Here is a 17,557-nt window from a genome sequence, read left to right as displayed (position 1 = left end):
TTTTATGAAGTCAGTTACTCTGATAACCAAACCACATAAAGATCCAAAAAAGAAAGAGAATTATGAATTTAGATGCAAAAATTTGCAATAAAATACTTGCAAACCAAATCCAAGATCAAGAAGATGATCCACCATGATCAAGTAGGCTTCATCCCAGATACACAGGGATCGTTCAACATACATAAATCAATAAATGTAATCCATCATATAAACAAACTGAGAAACAAAAATCACACAATCATCTCATTAGATTCAGAATAGGCCTTTGACAAAATCCAAAACCCCTTCATGATGAAAGTCATGGAGAGATTACAAATACAAGGGACATACCTCAACATAATAAAGGAGGTTTCCACCAAGTCCATAGCCAACATCAACTTAAATGAAGAGAAACTCAAAGCAATTCCATTAAAATTAGGAACAAGATAAGGTTGTCCACTCAATACCTATTCAATAAAATACTTGAAGCCTTAGCTAGAACAAGAAGACAACTGAAGGAGATCAAGGGATACAAACTAGAAAGGAAGTCAAAGTATTTTTATTTGCAGATGATATGGTATATACACAAATGACCCTAAAAATTCACAGGGAAAGCCCTACAGCTGATAAACACTTTTAGCAAAGAAGATGGATACAAAAAAACTAACATAAATCAGTAGCCCTCTTATACACAAGTGACAAATAGATTGAGAAATAAATCAAGGAAACACCTCAAATAATATAAAATATCTTGGGATAACTCTAACCAAGCAAGTAAAAGACTTATATGATAAAAACTTTAAGACAATGAAGAAAGAAATTGAAGAAGATACCAAAAGGTAGAAAGATCTCCCGTGCTCATGGATTGAAAGAATTAATATAATATAAATGGCCATCCTACCAAAAGGAATGTACAGATTCAATGCAGTATCTAGCAATACTCCAGGACAATTCTTCACAGAATTTAAAAGGACAATCTTCAGCTTCATATGGAAACACAAAAGATCTAGGATAGCTAAAACAATCCTGAATAATAAAAGAACTGCTGGAGGTATCACCATCCCCAATTTCAAGCTGTACTACAGAGCTGTAGTAATAAAAACCACATGGTATTGGCACAAAAACAGATATCTCAATCAATGAAATAGAATTGAAGACCCACATATAAATCCACACACCTATGGACACCTGATTTTTGATAAAGCCAGAAATACACACTGGAAAAACGATGCCATTTTCAACAAATGTGCTGGTCAAACTGGACATCTACATGTAGAAGAATGCAAATAGACCCATATTTATCACCCTGCACAAAACTCAACTCCATATCAATCAAAGGCCTCAACACAAAACCAGATACACAGAACCTATAGAAGAGAAAGTGGGGGATAGCCCTAACTCATTGGCACAGGCAAAGACTTTCTGAACAGATCATCGGGAACTGAGATCCAAATTAATATATGGGACCTTATGAAACTGAGAAGCTTCTGCACAGCAAAGGACACCGTCATTTGGACAAAGTGGCATCCCACAGAATGAGAAAAGATTTTTATCAACTATACATCCAATAGAGGACTAATATCCAAATAATAAAGAACTAAAAAAACTAGATATCAAGAAAACAAACAACTCAATTAAAAAATGGGGTACAGATCTAAACAGAGAATTCTCAAAAAGGGAAAGTCAAATGGATGAGAAACACTTAAAGAAATGTTCAACATCCTTAACGATCAGGGAACTGCAAAACAAAACTAATTTGAGATTTCTTATATCCATTAGAATGGCTAAAATCAATAACACAAGTGACAGCTCATGCTGGCAAGGATGTGGAGTAAGGAGAGCACTCATCCATTGCTGGTGGGAGTGCAAACTTGTACAGCTACTAAGGAAATCAGTGTGATGGTTCCTCAGGAAGATGGGGATCAATATACCTCAAGATCCAGCTATATCATTCTTGGGCATATACCCAAAGGATGCTTCATCCTACCACAAAGACATTTACTTAACTATGTTCATTGTTGCTCTATTCATAATAGCCAGAAATTAGAAACAACATACATGTTCTTCAACAGAAGAATAGATAGAAAAAATAAATGTGGCCGGGCAGCAGTGGTGCATGCCTTTATTCCCAGCACTCGGGAAGCAGATCTCTGTGAGTTCAAGGCCAGCCTGGTCTACAGAGTGAGATCCAGGACAGGCACCAAAACTACACAGAGAAACCCTGTCTCATAAAACCAAAATAAATAAATAAATAAAAATAAATGTGGTACATTTAAACAATGAAATATTACTCAGACATCAGAAAGAAATTATGAAAATTGAAAGTAAATAGAACTAGAAAAAAATAATCCTGAGTGAGGCCTGCCAGACCCAGAAAGACAAATACATTATGTATTCCCTTCTATGTGTTCATAAGTTAAGTCAATAACCAAGTTACAATCCATAAATCCACAGAGACTAGGTGCAGAGTAAGGGACTAGAGGGTGACAGATGGATCCTGCTAGGAAGAGAATAGAACAGACAGTTATGGATGGATGGGGGAACAGGAGGATCAGTGGGGAGGGACGAAAGAGGGGAGGACAAAGGAGGGTATATGGGGAGATGGCAGATAAAAACAAGGGCTATTTGAAGGATAGTAAGGAAACCTAGAAGTTTCCTAAGATATATACATATATGATGATGATCTAAATGAAATCACTAAATAATGGGGGAGAGAGAGCCCCAACTGGACATCTCGTCACCAAATGAAGCTTCCAATATCAGGATTGAGTTACATCTAATTGATTTCTTGGCCAAAGAGGTCCCATGGGAATCCCCAAACAAACCAGTTTGTTGCCAATACCATCAGCAAGGCCCCATTGCTGAAGATAACACCTATACAACTCATTGAACATGGAGAAATTGAGCTGATGCCTACATAGAGCTTTTTTTTTTTTTAAGATTTATTTATTTATGATGTATACAGTGTTCTGCCTGCATGTATGTATGTCTGCAGGTCAGAAGAGGGCATCAGATATTGTTATAGATGGTTGTAACCCATCATGTGGTTGCCGGGAATTGAACTCAGGCCCTCTGGAAGAGCAGCCAGTACCCTTAATCACTGAGCCATCTCTCCAGCCCCCCTACATAGAGCTTTACCCCTACTTTCTAGTGTCTTTGGTATAGGAAGATACTCTGAATGCTACCAAAATAGAAACAAAAACACAAGCCCTTTGATCTACAATGGTATCCTGCCTGTAAAATATGCTAGGGCAATGGTGGCACAAATCTTATAGGAGTAGCCAATCAGTATCTGATTTGACTTAAGGCCCACTCCACAGATGGAACCTACACCTAACACTGCTTGGGTGACCAAGAATCTGAGACTAGATAGCCCAGAGACCTAAAAAAAAAAGGAGCAATAAACTGATTCCTAATGACATTCTGCTATACTCATGGATCAGTGCTCAGCCATAGAGAAGTGTCCTCCTACAGCAGATGGGAACAAATACAGAGACCCACTGATGTGGAATATTATTTTAAGGTGTATTACTTTTATTTATGTTGCATTTGTTTAACTCTGTGAAACTGTGTTACTGTGCCTGCTAAAACACCTGATGGTTTAATAAAGAACTGAACAGCCAATAGCAAGGCAGGAAAGAGAATTAGGTGGAGCTGGCAGACAGAGAAAATAAATAGGAGAAATCTGGGAGGAAAGGAGAGCTCAAGGAGCAAGAGGAGGAGGCTCCACAGAACAGCCACCCAGCTACGCAGCAAAACACAGAGTAAGAAATAATGAAAGATACACAAAAATAGGGAAAGGTTAAAAAAAGCCCACAGGCAAAAGGTAGATGGGCTAATTTAAAGTTAAGAAAAGCTGACAAGAAACAAGCCAAAAGCCGGGCAGTGGTGGCGCACGCCTTTAATCCCAGCACTTGGGAGGCGGAGCCAAGTGGATCTCTGTGAATTTGAGGCCAGCCTGGTCTACAGAGTGAGTTCCAGGAATGGCACAAAGTTACACAGAGAAACCCTGTCTCAAAAGATAAAACAACAACAACAAAGAAACAAACCAAGCTAAGGCCAGGCATTTATAGGTAATAGTAAGCCTCCATGTGTGATTTATTTGAGATCTAAGTAGAGGGACCCCCAAAGAGTTTTTTTAAAAAGGCAACTGCGTAAGAGAATAAGATTACAATTGATGGAGCTTAATAACTGGACGTGTCATGGAAAGAGATGTCAAAGACAGCTCTGCCACAACCATTATCACCCTAAAACAACTGTGTACATGTGTAAGGCTGTACTTTCTTTGTGTGTGTGTGTGTGTTAACTATGGTTTATTATTTATATTACTAATTTTTTATTCTCTCATATCTTACATCTAAACCATAATTTCCCCTCCCTCCCCACTCCCCAGTGTCTCTCTATTCAACCTCCCCTCTCCTCTAGATCCACTCCCTCTCTGCCTCTCCTCAGAAAGTGCAGGCCTCCTAAGGACATTAATCAAGCACAGCACAGCAAGCTACAATTAGACTAGGCACATACAATTGCATTAAGGCTGGACAAGGCAACCCAGTAGGAGGAAAGGAGTCCCACAAGTAGGCAAAGACAGAGCCGAGCCAGCACCTGCTCCCACTGTTAGGAATCCCACAGGAACACCAAGCATCTCAGCCATAACATATATGCAGAGGACCTATGTCAGATACCTACAGGCTCCCTGGTCTCTGTGAGCCCCTAAGAGTCCCTGTCAGCTGATTCTGTGGGTAGTGTTCCAATGTCCCTGACCCCTCTGGTCTCTCCAATCCTTCCTCCTCTTCCCTTGCAGGACTTCCTAAGCTCTGCCTAATGTTTGGCTGTGGGACTCTGCATCTGCTCCCATCAGTTGCTAGGCCAAATCTCTCTGGTCTCTTTGATGACAATTTTGCTAGGCTCCAATACCAGAACACTCTGCAGGTAAGACAAATAGGTCAAAATTTTGTGACTGGGTTGGTATTTCAGTCCCTCCACTTGAGGCCTTGCCTGGTTACAGAAGATGACCAGTTAGTTCAAGATGCATTTACCCCACTAATAGGAGTCTTCACTAGGGTTATTCTTATAGATTCCATGAAGTTTCCACTGCACTAGATTCCCACCTTGCTCCTGAAAAGCCCCCCAATTACAGTTGATTCTCCTAAGTACTTTTGACTCCCTCCACCCCACTTGATCCCTCCTGCCCCCAACCCCAGTCAACACTCAAAAGCTATGCTATTTCCTCTTCCCAGCGAGATCCCTGTGTCCCCACTTTAAGCCCTTCTTGTTACTTTGCCTCTCTGGGTGGACCATAGCATGATTATCTTTTACTTTACAGCTAATATTTACTATTTTACATTACAGCTAATATATACTAAGTGTGTATATACCATGTTTGTCTTTCTGGGTCACCTCACTGAGAATGACTTTTTTCTTATCACACTCATTTGCTTGAAATTTTTACAATGTTTTGAAGAGCTGAGTAAAAATCCTTTGTGTGACTGTACCACATTTCTTTATCTATTCTTCAGTTGAGGGACATAGAGGCTGTCTTCAGTTTCTGGCTATTACGAATAAAGCTGCTATGAACAGAGATGAACAAGTGTCCTTGTGGTAGGATGGAACATCCTTTGGGTATATGTCCAAGAGTGGTAGAGCTGGATCTTGAAGTAGAGACATTTACAATTTTCTGAGAAACCAACATACTGATTTCCAAAGTCGCTTTACAATTTGCACTCCCACCAGCAACAGAGGAGTGTTTCCCTTGCTCCACATCCTTCCAGTATGAGCTGTCATCTATGTTTTTTTTTAATTAAGAGATTTTCTATTCATTTTACATACCAACCATAGATTTCCCCGTCCTCCCTCCTCCTGCCCCCCAGCCTTCCCCCCCAACCCACCCCCCATTCCCACCTCCTCCAAGGCAAGGTCTCCCATGGGGAGTCAGCAGAGCCTGGTACATTCAGTTTAGGCAGGTCCAAGCCCCTCCTCCCTGTACCAAGGCTGTGCATGGCTCACTATAGGCACTAGGCTCCAAAAAGCTGGCTCATGCACTAGGGACAGGTCCTGATCCCACTGCCTGGGCGCCCCCTACACAGTTCAAGCTCAACAACTGTCTCACTTATCCAGAGGGTCTAGTCCAGTCCTGGAGCTCCTCAGCTATTAGTCCACAGTTCATATATTTCCACTAGTTTAGCTAGTTGTCTCTGTACTTTTTCACTATGTGAGGTGGGTCCCAGGGATCAAACTCAGTTCACCAGGCTTGGCAACAAATGCCTTTACCTACTGATCCACCTCACTGGCCTCAATTTCTTATCACAAAACCTCATCTGGAGTTCACTATATTGCTGAAAGTAGACTTGAGCTCCTGATACTTCAATTTCAACCTTCCAGCTGGAATCATAGGACTGAGCCATGATGCCTATCAATAATATATAAAATCTTCACAGGAAGGAAACATGTCTGCTTTGTCTTTGTACATGCAGCATCCAGTACAGAGCAGATGCTAAATATTTCAAGATGGAAGACAGGAGAGTGAGGAAATGAGGAGAAAACAAAACACAAACAGACAGAGAGGATATTTGTGACTCACTGCACATGATACACATATGGACACAAACATGTGAAGAGAGACCTGCATAAATACACAGACAGACAAAAACCATTAGCTCTAAAGGGAAGCAGCACTCGTGATCTAGATAGCAAGTCCTCTGACAGGAAGAATCAAAAGCAGGGTTAATGCATAAAACAGGGTTTTTTTCTTGTGTTGTCTTCACCACTCCTGGCTGCCAAGTGATCCCAGAAATCTGCCTACAACTTGGTAGAGCCCAAATTTTGCTTACATGGCCAGCAACTTTGAGGCTTCGATTTTACCCCCAGGCTGCACATAATGTAGGACTAACCCTTTGCCCCCAACCTTTTTGACCCCTGACCCGGTTTCTCTAGCTCAGGGCTTGCTCTTCTTCCTCTGTTTTTTCTTTCAGACACTGACACATCTAAATGCAGAAAGACACAAACACAAAAGCACAAAATGGTGTATGTACACATAAGAAACACAAGAACTCTAATACACATACAGACATAAAACCCCTCATCAGCAGGACTGGCATCCAGAATAGACAAAGCAAACTCTACAACAGAGGAAGAGAGGAAAGAAAACAAGAGGCTGCTTAGAGAGAAAGAATTTCCCTGTCTGTCAAAGCAAGCCACCTTCTGGTTTTCCTGGAAGCATGAGGGACGCCATCTGGGGGAGCTGCTGCCTCATCCTGTATCTGGCAAGTCACCGAGACAGATTGCAAAGCTTGCCTACTCTCTGAAATGTGTAGCTCTGTGTGTCTGCCAACTAGGACCCTTGCTTGAGTGCCAACTGACAATGTATCCTCTCCTCTACAGCACATACTAGGTCACCACACCTGATTCTTCTTAAAATTCTCACAGTTCTCTATGAATACCAGCACACAGGCCCTAAAACTGTATTCCTGTCAACGTGTATACTCCTAGTACTCAACTCAGGAGGCAAAGTTGAGAGGATCAATGAAGGTTCGAGGCCGGCTTGGTCTATCTGGTGATTTCCAGGTCAGCCAGGGCTACATCTAGTCTCAAAACAAATAAACTAGTGTTTCTGTTATAGATCACTTATATCTCCATCTAATTAGTCCTAGGGCTTGCCAATAGCAAAAAGTATCTCATCTGCATCTCAATTTCGTAAACGAGGAAAGGAAGCTCCAAAATACTGGACCTTACAGCTAAAACACTCACTCAGGCCACACTCAGACTTGGGTTTTGTTCTGTTGTTTTGAGAAAGGGTCTCAATGTGTATCCCTATCTGGCCTGGAACTCAGTATGTAAATTATGCTGGTCTCACAGAAATCCACCTAGCCTCTGCTCCCAATTGCTGGTATAAAAGGTGTTAGGCATTGTCTTAGGGTTTCTATTGCTTTGATAAAATACCATGAGCAAAAGCAACTTGGGAAAGAAAGGGTTTATTTCAACTATAGTTTTGAATCACAATCCATCACTGAGGGAAGTAAGGGCAGGAATTCAAAGAGGACAAGAAACTGGCAGCAGGAGCCACAGAGGAATCATGCTTACCAGGTTACTTGCTCCTCACGGCTTACTCAGCCTGCTTTCTTATAGGATCTAGGACCACCAGCCCATGGGTGGCACCACCTACAATAAGCTGGGCCCTCCCACATCAATCATCAGTCAAGAAAATGCACCACAGGCCATTCTGGTGGGAGCATATTCTCAGTTGAGGTTCCCTCTTCCCAAATGAACCCAGATTGTATCAAGTTGACAGAAAACTACAGCATAACCACCATGCCTGGCTCATGCTTAGACTTTTAAAAGTCATTATCTATGTCAATGAGATGGATAAAGGCACTTGCCACCAAACCTGAGTTTGATCCCCAGGACCCACAGAGGAGAAGGAGAGAACTAAGTTCTGCAAGTTGTCCTCTGCTTCTACATGTGAACTATGGTACTCAAGTGTGAGTACACATACTCACACACACATGAGGTAATAAAATAAAATTAAAAGTCAGTATCTAAGCCAGGCTTTGTAGTATATGCACTAAGTCCCAGCTTCTCAAGAGACTGAAGCATGAGGATGGTTTGAAACTACTCTAGGGCAGTCAAAGCAACACAATGAGCCTCCAGTTTCCAAAAAATAAAGCCAGATATAATGGTACACACCTGTAACTCCAGCACTTAGAAGTCCAGGCAGGGGCCTTCAGTATGAGACCAATCTGGGGCTGTATAACAAATTCTAGGATAGCCTGAGATACACAGTAAAACTATCTAAAACCTAAATAATTTGGTGAGTCATGCCTATAATTCCAGTACTTGGCAGGCTAAAGCAGAAAGACTGCTGTAAGTTTGAGGTCAATATGGGATACATGGTGAGTTTCAGGACAGCCTGAACTACAAAATGTGAGGAGGCCCTGCCTCTAAATAAGTAGATAGATAGATAGATAGATAGATAGATAGATAGATAGATAGATAGATAAAAGCCATAAAAATGTCCTTAAAGTTCAAGAAACTCACAGAAATGAAGGCTGAATGTTTTAGCAGATCTACATTTCTGCTTCCAAAAATGTCAAAGAAACTATGAGAGACAAAATGGCAATTCCCTTTCACCCACTGAGGCCTGAATCCATTTCTCTACACTTACCTTATGGGGGGTGTGGGGGGGAGGATTTGAAGCCTTGCCAAAGACAGCTGGCCAAGAACTAATACAAAGTTTCAGGCTACAAAGCTGACTATGAACCAGGTGTGTTGGCTCATGCATATCCAAGCACTTGCGAGGCTGAGGGCAGGAGGACTGCCGTGAGTTCAAGGCCAGCCTGGTCTACATAATAAGTTTCAGGCCAGCCAAGGCTATATTATTGAGAATTTGTTTCAAAGCAGGATTGATAGGGAACAGTAGTAAAAGGAAAATAAGAACAAAGCATTTATGTATACATATACATGAAAATGTTGCAATGAAACCCATTACTTTGAATGTTAACTAAAAAAATACGGCGGGGGGGGGGGTGCAGGATTTAACTCATGTTTGTAATCCTAGCATTTGGGAGGCTACAGTAAGTTAGCTAGAGATCAAGGCTAGCCTGGGCTACAGAGTGAGACCCTAAGCTGTCTCAGGGGCGGGGAAAAGATGAGTATAGAACATTTCCTTAACCTAAGAAGCAGGTTTCACCTGAAGATTATTATGATGACGATCATCGCTTGTTGTGTCCCAAAGGCCTAAGTAGAAATCAATTTGTACTTTGCCTGGATAATAGTAAGGCACCAGAATGTTCCATGAGATAGGAAATAAGAGGGTGACAGCAATAGAATGTGTGTAGGAGTTAGAAATCAGGAAAATAGAAATGCAGAAAGATGCCTCTAGCACTTAGGAATAGAAGGCCAGGACGTGAGCCCTTATCTCCACAAAATTAAAACAAAAGCAACAAAATAAGAAAAGTGTCTCCAAACTAAGTTTAAAAACATACTTCACCAGCTGATAAGCATCTATCAGAAGCCTGGGCTGATATGTCAGCCTTTGTCAGAGAAGCTTCTTACCCCAGCACTTGAAGGTTAATGCAGAAATGCAGAGACTCTTTTTTCTTTTCTTTTCTTTTTTTTTTTTTTTTTTTTTTTTTTTTGGTTTTTTGAAACAGGGTTTCTCTGTAGCTTTTGGAGCCTGTCCTGGATCTTGCTCTGTAGACCAGGCTGGCCTCAGACTCACAGAGATCCGCCTGCCTCTGCCTCCCGAGTGCTGGGATTAAAGGCCTGCGCCACCACTGCCCCACAATGCAGAGACTCTTTACTGAGATGATGTGACAGTGGAGTGCTCAGCCCTAAACAGGACATCTATATCAATCTCACCAAGGTCATTGTAGAAGAAGAAGAGGAAAGAAAATAAGAGCAGGGAGATGGAGAGAGAGGCAGAGACATCTTCTGGACATGACATAGCTGTTCCACTCAGAAATTCACAACAACTGAGCTACCCGCACAAGACCTGTCTCCACATCATCATAGATGGGGGAGGGGGGTCCACAAGACCCAACCCTCCCTGAGGTACCACTGGCAGTTAATGGTTACTTAGGGGTAGTGTGTCATTTTTGTCTGCAGTCACTGATAAGTTGTCCATGCTCCAGTAAATAACCTCCCACCCAGCTTGCAAGTGGGGCAGAGACCTAAACTGAGTGGGTAACTCACACACACAAGGCATGGAAGTAGGACTCAGGAAGAAGGGTGTCAGTGGGAAAGGGAAAGGGTGAGAGGATAATGGGTGTAAAAATGACTAAAATCGTTATATACATGTAAGATACTGTCAATGATTATTAAAATTATTTTAAAGATTTGTGTGTCTGAGTCTAATCTCCCTCCCACCTCCCATCCCCACCAAGTTCCTTTCCCACATTCAAGTCTTTTATTTTGTTTGTTTTGTTTAAGACCCATTGAGTTTAACCAAGATCATCTGTGTGACCATGGGTTTGGAACTATCCATTGGTGCCTGGTGGACTCCTCAATGAGTACACATTGAAACAATGACTGCCTCTCCGTGTGTGTGTGTGTGTGTGTGTGTGTGTGTGTGTGTGTGTGTGTATGTGTGTGTGTACATGAGGGTGGGGTGCCACACTGTAAATACACACAGCTTGTGTTTGAAGGTCAGAGGACAACTTCATAAAGCTGGTCTCTCTTTCTACCTTTATGTGGGTTCCAGGAATAGAATTCAGGTTGCCAGGTTTACCTTTACCCACGGAGTCATCTCTCAGCTATAATCCTAGCTACTGTGAAGTCATGACTGCAATGGCTGTGCCCTGCCCAGAAGACAGCATTTTATAGCCTTTCTTCTGATCTGCAGGCTCTTACATCCTCCCTCCCACACTTCCACAATGGTCCCCAAGCCTTAGAGGAAATGATAGAAATGTCCTATTTAGGACTGAGCACTCAGCCATCACTTATTCTCAGTGCCTGAGCACCCATACATCTCTGCATTCACCACTGCAAAGAGAAACTTCTCTGGTTAAGGCTGGAAAGTATGCAGGGGAAATATTTTTACTTAACATGACTAGATTAAGTTTTTGAGTTTGTGAATAGCCCTATGAATTTTAATATATATTTAGACTTGTATAATGACTTTTACAACCTTGGTGGACACAGAATAAGTCTATCATACCCCAAAAGTCCATAGTGTGGATCTTTGCTATTAAACTTTCCCTATACTCATAACCCCTAGCTACCACTTATCTACTTTTCAGCCTTGGAATTTTACCTTTCTCAGAATGTCATATAAATGGACTCACTATATTTTTTCCTTTCCTTTTTTTTTTTTTTTTTTTGAGACAGGATCTCATTATATAGCTCTGGCTTTGCTACAAACTCACTATGTAGATAAGCCTGATCTCAAACTTGTAGCAATCCTTCTGTCTCTACCTCCCAAGAAGTATTGGGATCATAGATAGGTACCACTGTGCCAAAGTCTCACTTATAATTTTTAGACTGATTTCTTCCACTCACCATAATGTCTTCAAGATTTATCTATTATATACAACAGATTTCACTTTTTATGGTAACAGACATCTGTAATTCCAGCATTCAGGAGACTGAGGCAGAAGGATCACAAGTTTGAGGCCAGCTTGGGTTAGTGAGTTCCATGTCAGTGAGTTTGAGTTGCATTGCAAACCCTTTGTAAGCCCCTCAAGGTATGAGTGGCCAGGCCCCACCTCCAGACAACTCTAACAACAGTAATGGCTGTTTCCAGCTCCTTGAGATGTAGGAAGCCAAGCTCTGCCCTACAGAGGGGGTAAAAAAAAAAAAAAAAAGCCTAAGATCAGGCCACAAAATACCACCAATCCCTGAGCTTGTTCCAAAATCAGGCCACAAAAGTCTCACCAATCCCTGAGCTTGTCCCAAGATCATAGAATTCCACTAATCCCAGGCCACCCTGGGAAGCTCCACCCCACAAGAAACCCTACAGAAAGCCTGCCTCCTGCTCAGCTCTTTGCTGCTTCTCTTCCAGCAGAGGCGGGCCACCCTCTTGTGTCTTTCCCAACAAATCTCTTGTGTAAGGTTTGTTGCACCATATGACTTTGTGGTATTCCTTGGCTCCTGACAGCCACATTAGCTTTCCCTTTAGAGCTGTAACACTTACACCCTTGTTCAAAGAAAATCATATACAACTTTTAGCATGGATACAATTTTAATTTACCTAATAGAGTAAAAACCTAGAAGGAGAATTACTGGGACATATAGCAATTTATGTTTAACTTTATAAGAAACTGTCAAACTACCAGAACAGCTTTATCAAATTACATTACTATTAGGTAAATTCTGATGGCTCTTATTCCTCACTTGGTACTGTCCACTTAATTTTTTAAAACTTATTTTAGCCATCTTGATAGGTTTACAGTAAAATCTCATTATGATTTTAATTTTCATTTTCTCTAATATCTAGTTATATATATATATGGAGAGAGAGCGAGAGAGAGAGAGAGAGAGAGAGAGAGAGAGAGAGAGAGAGAGAGATTTGGCAGGATGTCATATATCCCAAGCTGGCCTCAAACTTCCTAGCTGAGAATGACCTTAAACTCCTAATTCTCCTGTCTCTGTCTCCCTGGAATTATAAGCATGCATTACCTTAACTGGCCTTTGTATAAACTTTTTTCTTTCTTTTTTAGCCTGGAATTCAGTCTATAGCCAGACTGGCCTCAAATTTACAAGGTAAGGTGATCTTCCTTACCTCTGCCTCATGAATGCTGGGACAACAGACATACCATACCAAACTCAGTTAGCCTAAGAAGTCTTAACAGTCAGTATTTTTTTAAAAATTTATTCCTGACAACTCTGCTGGGATAGGGATCAGTCATCATTATTCTCTCCTGAGAAAACAAAAGGGAGAATCCTTAAACTTAGAATTTAATCATTGTTCTAATGTCACTTAATCACCTATGATATATAAATCACTAGAATGCAGGCTCCAGAAAATAGGAACCTGTTTTGTTCACAATTGAATCCCAAGCCTTCAATCAACGGCTGGAACAGAACAGATATCCAACTGGAATGTAAGGTTTTCATTTAATATATTTACCATCATCATCATCATCATTGGAAGGGTGATGAAGTGCTTGTGTGTGGAGGTCAGTGAACTACTTTCAGGCATCAATTCTCTCCTTCCACTGTAGCTTCTGGGGATGGAACTTAGGTCATCAGGCTTGTGTGTCAAGCACCTTTAAACTTTTATCATTTGAACATCTCCCTGACCCTGTGTTTATAATGTTTTAATTTCTTTTTTTTTTAAGACAGGGTCCTAATTCTAGGACTGTGGAGGCAGGAGCAGGAGGACTGCTGTGAGTTTAAGGTTAGCCTAAGCTACACAGTAAGTGCCACAAATGCCCAAGCTTCAGAATGAAGTCATATCTCAACAAAACACAGCCAAGTGAGTTGGGGAATGTGGCTCAGTGGCAGAGCTTTTATCTAGCATTCACAAGGCCAAAACAGCTAAAATTTGATTTGGCAATGAGGCAGATCTTTCAGTTCACTTTAGTTATCTGAAAAACTTACCAAAATGAGGCAGAATAAATTAGGCTTTTGTGGGGAGAGTATACTAGGGATTAAACCTAGGGCTTCACACATACTAAGCAAACTACCACTGAGATATATATCCCAAGCTCTTTTATTATTTTTCACTCACTAGGCTACCTAGACTGGCCCTAAACTTTGTAAGCACAGGCAGGCCTTGAACTTGCAATCTTCCTGCCTCTGCTTCCCAAAAATCTGGGATCACAGGCTTATGACGTTAGAACTAGCTTAAATGAGGTTTTAATATTCCTTCAGACTTCTACTGAGATTCTTGGGTAATTAGCAATATCTTTAGACGGACCCCAAAAATCTGAGGTATTTGACAGCCAGTGCAACCAGAATTTTTCCACAGCACCATACCATCTGTTACCTAAGCCCTGTTCTATCTACCTAACTTTCTAGTTAGATCCTGAACCCAACTCTGTCTCGCATATGTTTAAACCAAGTGAAGCCCAAACATCTTACTAGTTTCTTGCTCTAGGACTTAGATGATGAGTGACCATGAAAATGTACAACAATCGGGCAGTGGTGGTACACGCCTGTAATCCCAGCACTCGGGAGGCAGAGGCAGGTGGATCTCTGTGAGTTCGAGGCCAGCTTGGTCTACAGAGCGAGATCCAGGACAGGCACCAAAACTACAGAGAAACCCTGTCTCAGAAAAAAAGAAAGAAAATGCACAACAGTAGGCCTCTCCAACCACAGAGGCCTGAGGTGACAGTGAGAACAGGGGTAGCCCAGGCAAGGCAGAAGCTATACTGAAAAAGAACATCTCACATCACTATACAGAGAAAATGGGGTAGCAGCTTTTGTATTATTTCGGAACAGTTTGTGCTGATGAGATTTTTGCTGTGGTAACATTCCTCTAAAGAGAACATTTTCTTCCTTCCCTCTTTGACAAAGCAATTCAAGAGAACACAAAAAAGGAGGAGCGTTGACAAAGATACCCAGAAATTTGCAGATTTTATACCTGCAAAGAGATTATATCGCTTTTTTTTCCCCTTTTTTGAGCCAGGTTTCACTCTTTAGACCAGGTTGGTCTCCCAGTTCTTCTGCCTCCCAAGTGCTGGTATACTACTTTTTTAAAAAATATTTATTTTATGTGTATGAATGTATTGCTGCATTTGCCTGTTGTGATCAGGAAGGTGTTGGATCCCTTGGAACTTGAGTTAGAGACAGTTGTAAGCCCCCATGTGGGTAATTGGAACCAAACTCTGGTCCTCTGTAAGAGCAACAAGTGCTCTTAACCTCTGGGCCATCTCTCCAGCCCCTACTATATCTCTCTTTTTTCTTGTTTGTTTGTTTATTTGTTTGTTTGTTTTTTCCCAGAGCTGAGGACCGAACCCAGGGCCAACCCAAGCGCTCTACCACTGAGCTAAATCCCCAACCTTATATCTCTTTTAAAAGAGATTTCTTTTTCTAGTTCTTATTAACTGGCTCCCATAGACTGCATCTTTAAAGTTAGACTGACCATGCTAAGATTTGCTTCTTCCTCTCAAATAAGAGTATAAAACACCAGAAGGTGGAATCTGACTATTTTTGCTTTCTCTTTTTACATGCCAAAAGAAGGCTGAATATAGATTAATATTCCCTTTCCACAGCGATCACATTAAAGATCCAGGTAAACTATAGAGCCTATCCCCTTCCCTCCCAAATACCTAAATCAGTGTTAAACTATTCACCAATCAACAAACAGAGAGCTGTTCTGCTGGGTGTCATCTTGCCTGATAGGAATAAGTTCCTAGGAGGCAACAAGGGGAGACCATCTCTCCATATGGATTAGTCTAGGCAGCTTTCAGGGATCATTTCACACACAGAGAGAAGAACCCTAAAAGGTAAGAAAGATTACCTCATCACTTTCTTCCACATCCACATCACCATTGGCATCGTCATCCATCAGCTTATGGATGTTGCGGACAGCCTCAAAGCTGAGCTTCTCATCCTCACTGTGGCACAGGGGCTTGTCAATCCGGCAAAACTCTGTATGGAAAAAGCAAAGGACAACATTACTCAGAGCTGCCACTCAGCTTCCGCCATCCTCTTACATCAGCATTCTTAGCTTCCAGCTTCTGATTCCTCATACAAGCATTTTAATCAACTACATATACAATAGTGGAAGTGTATCATCTAACCTTCACCCCTCTCTTGGAAAATGTGTTGAGCTTGCCCATACAGAAACAATGCTTAATCATTCTCATAGCTCTCCAGCAGACAAGCCTAGCATAGGACTAGGCCTACTCTAGAACACAGACAAGAACACAAAGAGCTCACAAATGAGAGAGGAAAATCAAAGGGACAACATATACATGAAAAAAACCTTGGACTCACTAATAATCAAGGAAATACATTATTTTAAACATAATTTAATCAGTCAAATAAATATAAATTAATATAATTTTCTAGAAGTATAACAATAGTTCCAACATCTGAATAAATGGTATAGGTTTTCTCTTTATTTACTTTGTCACTAGAAATACACAGAATACCAACCACAGGCTACCCCGGGAAACCTCTCATATCAGGTAGGTGGCCTTTATTGTCCTTCCTGTCCTCCATTCCAGTCTCCAGACTTTCTTAGCCCTGCTGCAGCCTACCCATAGGAGCCTTCCTCCCCCCCCCCCCCAGGGACTCAGTCTCTCACCTTGTCACTACAGGTACATACAATGATTACATAAGTGTTATACATCTCAAGTAGGCTTTAAAAAATAATGGAAATAGCCGGGCGGTGGTGGCGCACGCCTGTAATCCCAGCACTTGGGAGGCAGAGGCAGGTGGATCTCTGTGAGTTCGAGGCCAGCCTGGTCTACAGAGCTAGTCCAGGACAGCCTCCAAAGCTACAGAGAAACCCTGTCTCGAAAAACAAACAAACAAGCAAAACAAAACAAAATAATGGAAATAGTTTTCCAAGCTCTAGTGACCCAAGGTCTCCAGACTGGTCATCACTGGTTTCCTGAGGTCAGCCAGCATCTTTCCCAAAGGCCTAAGGCAAATACAAGAAGTTTGTATTTCTAACAGCAGGCTCTGATATGTAACCTGATGAGACAAACAGGTGACCTTTGCCGCTGGCATCATCTGGCATAGAGGATTAAAGGGATGAGGCTAAGAGAGGACAAAAGTTTGATGTCCCACATAGCGTTAGAATTGTATCCAGAAAAACCATGTCAGCCAAAATTTACAAATAACTCCTTCATCTGAGCATTTCCTAAGCTGCCGCCTTGTCCTTCCTGAGACCTTTTCTACATCTTCCACACAGGCAAAGTTTCCCACAGCCATTTGAATACCTTAAGAGATTCACCCATTTAGCAATATCTTTTTACTGCAACGAAAGCACCCAGAACTTAGAGTAAAAACACATACACCAAAACTCTGTCTTTAATCAATTATAAGCTATATGATATTGGACAACTGGGGGAACTACTTCAAGCCTCCATTTCATATCTGCAAAATGAAGTAGTAATCTGCTACATGCATTTTTGGGAAAATTACATTAAACTGTAGTTATTAAAATACCTCTCAGGCTGGGCATGGT

General features: G+C 41.5%; 1 protein-coding gene across 4 annotated transcripts in view; it reads right to left on the bottom strand.

Moving 5' to 3' along the window:
* The window catches only part of Stim1 (stromal interaction molecule 1), a 177,306-nt gene that overhangs the window by 50,808 nt on the left and 108,941 nt on the right, over positions 1-17,557 (bottom strand). For all 4 annotated transcript variants that reach the window (XM_036187712.1, XM_036187694.1, XM_036187723.1 and 1 more), the window contains exon 2: positions 15,878-16,008. In XM_036187712.1, coding sequence (XP_036043605.1) covers positions 15,878-16,008 — 131 coding nt within the window. The remainder of the gene's footprint in view (positions 1-15,877; positions 16,009-17,557) is intronic.

The sequence above is a fragment of the Onychomys torridus genome, chromosome 1 (assembly GCF_903995425.1).
Source record: "Onychomys torridus chromosome 1, mOncTor1.1, whole genome shotgun sequence".
Taxonomy (NCBI): Eukaryota; Metazoa; Chordata; class Mammalia; order Rodentia; family Cricetidae; genus Onychomys; species Onychomys torridus.
Note: the sequence above shows the minus strand (reverse complement) of the source record. Positions and strands in the feature narration are given on the sequence as shown.